Consider the following 3,484-nt stretch of genomic DNA (forward strand, 5'->3'; position numbering starts at 1 on the left):
AGTGCTAGGTTAACGGTTGGACTTTACGATCTTAAAGGTCTTTTGCAAACTAAATGATTCTATGATTCTATATACAGCTGTCAGCAAATAACACCACAGAATGGGAAAGAAAACTGTGACTGTATGATGAAGACTAAAGCTGGCCTATCTCAGATGCAAGGTCTCTCCAGAGCCTCCAAGGGATCTCTTCCATCAGTGGAAAGAGTCCATTACCCTTCTGAGGAGCAGCTGGGGTGTGTGTGGGAGCAAATAACTTGGCACAGGCACATACTTTCTCATTTATGATATAATAACATCTAAATACTTTTAAAATAATAATTTTACTTTAAGAATTAGACTTTCTGGGACAGGGTCTGCTTCTTACTCTACACAGGCACTTCATCTATTACGACCAACTGCTTCTATGGAGTTTATTACAGCAGTACCATATGGCTAATGGCAACCTACTGGTAACATGACATGATGGCTCCATTCTAAAGAGTGCTTGAATTTCTGTATAAAGTGGTTAAAAACATAGCTAAATTTTTTGTGTTAAACTTCATTGCTACTGTTCATGTTCATCAGTACTTCTATGAATTATGACTTGATTTTTTAAACATTTATTTTTACAAAATTTTCAAAATTGGGCACAGATTGTATTTTTTTCCTGAGTTGTACAATCTCTTGTTATCAGATATATGCTGCATTTGCTTATTTAACGTGTAATTTTTCAAATATGATAGATTTGGCAAGATATTCAGGGCCATTTTAGCAGCTGCTCCATGTAGCTCACAGCTTATGAAAGAGAAACAGTAGTGCACCTATGTATCATTTACGTGCAACTGATGGCACAAAGTTTTAGGTTTGGTTATTCTGTGCGTTTCATGAGCTGGACCTGAATTAATTTTCACGCAAAGCATCTGCCAGTCCACAAATAGCCCATCACCAGCTGGGCTTATATCTCCTCTGCAAATCTGTGTTGTCTTCCCCTTTTCTGTCATTTCAGAATAACTAGACCCTAATAAAATATATTTTATTACTGTGGACAGAACTTTGTTGCAAAGCAGTTAAATTTGTTATAATAATAGCATAATGAACAGAAAGCAGTACGAGGAAAAATAAGTTACCTACAAATACATAGATGCTTTTCTACTAACTACAAGTTTCTTATTATGGTCACAATTATATAGTATGCCACTAACTCAATAAAACTCACACAATGCAGTCTTACTCCACAGCAAACATCAGTCTTCTGTTGAATCGCTTTACCAAAGCGTCCCCTTCAGCATAATACACTGCACCCACAACTCTTCCATTCCCTGCTACATTTTGAGCACAGGTGTTCCTACTGTCTCATTTTCTAATCACTGTTTGTTACAAAAAAGTGATGTCTTGCAGTGTACAAGGGAGACAAGGACATACAAGATGGTAAAGATTTATTATCCTTCAAATAATTTAGCCTTGTATTTCCTTCTTTCATGTGGCCTGAAGTCAGGTACAGTATTCGTGTAGTAATTCTAATTGTTCAGACTTACTTTTTATGTGTACAAACATAAATGATAATAGGCTTGTCATTAAAAAATAATTACTGCTTTTGTCTCATATTTCTGAGCTACCAGCATTGTAAAAATAGAAGCAAAACCTTTTTTCCATTTCAAAATCTTGTTAATTATCACAGTATGTCTCCCTAAGGTGTACATAATTATTTCATAATAGGATAATTAAAGTCCCTTGGTCCATGCTTTGGGATTTACAAAATAAAAACCAAAGTCAGTATTGAATCAAAACTTACAAAAAGGAAAGCATGAAACAAGTATTTCACACAATCATAAGTTTATAAACTCACCTAAAAAAGAAACCCCCAAAAAACAAACCCAAAAGCATAAGACTTAAAAGCAACAACTTTCAGCTTTACATCTCTTTTTTTTTTAATTTTTTGCTGTTACCTCCTGCCGCCTTCTCTACCTCAATGGTAAAACTAACATGTGAGAATTATTTTTTAAGTGCATATCTCATGTCAAATTCTTGGCTCTAGTGGACATGCCAGTTCAACCTAACACACTGGTATGATGTGGCTTGCTCCAACATAAGCAGGCCAAATGCATCAGAAAACATAATGCTGGAAGATCAGAGAAATTAAAGAGGTAAAAACACATATGCCCAGACACACTAGGAATCCATATATGAGGGATATAAAAAGAAGAGCTGGTAGGTGCAGAGAAGAGAAGGAAGACTGAATACAGAAGTGCACAAATCAGCATTCTGCATGTCTATATTTGTCCTTCCCAGTTAGCTAAAACCTAACTCAAGAAGGACTAAAAATTTTCCCTCAAAGAAGGAATGTGGCGATTTAGGGGCTGCCCCCCTTTTGTTTCTTATTGTCGACTAAAAATACCTGTACACTGCTGAAAAGCCATGTTTTGTTCACCCTTCCATATGCCAACAGTAACTAAACTCTTACATTCAAACTTCCAAAACATATCTTTTAGACAAATGCCTCTCTTCATATGATGTGAACAGGTATATTGATTTACAAGAATACTCAAATACTTAAAAAAAAGGAAAAAGCAGTGCAAAAGAAACAATAGTCTGGGAAAAAAAACAAACAAAACTTCACAACTGGAATAGAATACCATCAGTTACCCAAAGATGATGACCATCAGCAGATTTTTAACTCGTTCTCATGTACCCTATTAGGGACACAGCAGCCATCAATAAACTGCATGTCTGCACTTAAAAAGCATGCTATAAAGAATCAGCCTGATGTCAGCCACTTAGCAGTGTGACAGCTTTTTTTATATGGGACAACCTGTACTGGCCAGAAATAAATATTTTCATGGCGCTCAAGACTTCTGAGCTACAAAACAAGCAGGTGAAAGCAGACATAGTTTTAGGATTTTATTTAGCAAATGACAACAAAGAAAGGTAAAATCAAAGAGAGAAACTTACAACTCAAAGACCATATAAAGCATTCCATCTGAGCTGTATGTCTCCAATAGTTCAACAATATGAGGATGCTTCAGCATGTGACAAATACTGGCTTCTCTCTTCAGATCTGTGAAAGATAATGAAGTAGTATATTAGCTATATATTCAAGCTGCTGAATAAAAAAAAAATTTGAAAACAATTAGAACACACTGTTTGGAAAGACATACACATCTGAAATTTCTAATAAATTCTTTAATCTTTATAAAGAACACTGACGAGATGATATTTAATTACTCTCTTTCAGAACTTGTGTGAAATTAACTTAAACTCACACAGATCTCAAAATATAAACACACAAAACTTAACAGGCTTTCTTGATTTGACCTATTAATAAAAGATCTCTTTGGTCATAATCTGAAGGACTGTAGAGTCATACATTCCTTTAATGCACATATGCAGACTACACCAAGATTTTCATCATAAATATCCAACATCACTGCAAAATTATCTCCAAATACAGAAGACAGGCTCTTTCACCACACTACAGAACTATTAAAACCTGGAGGTCTCTAGTCCG

General features: G+C 35.2%; 1 protein-coding gene across 4 annotated transcripts in view; it reads right to left on the bottom strand.

The window, feature by feature from the left end:
* Nucleotides 1-3,020, bottom strand: part of CASK (calcium/calmodulin-dependent serine protein kinase (MAGUK family)) — a 133,328-nt gene extending 130,308 nt beyond the window's left edge. For 2 of the 4 annotated variants that reach the window (XM_010571367.1, XM_010571366.1), the window contains exon 1: nucleotides 2,929-3,020. In XM_010571367.1, coding sequence (XP_010569669.1) covers nucleotides 2,929-3,005 — 77 coding nt within the window. In that variant the 5' untranslated portion in view covers nucleotides 3,006-3,020. The remainder of the gene's footprint in view (nucleotides 1-2,928) is intronic. The other 2 variants (XM_010571365.1, XM_010571363.1) reach the window with 1 other exon arrangement.
* Nucleotides 3,021-3,484: the final 464 nt, after the last annotated feature.

Source organism: Haliaeetus leucocephalus, unplaced genomic scaffold (assembly GCF_000737465.1).
Source record: "Haliaeetus leucocephalus isolate CR32 unplaced genomic scaffold, Haliaeetus_leucocephalus-4.0 Scaffold317, whole genome shotgun sequence".
Taxonomy (NCBI): Eukaryota; Metazoa; Chordata; class Aves; order Accipitriformes; family Accipitridae; genus Haliaeetus; species Haliaeetus leucocephalus.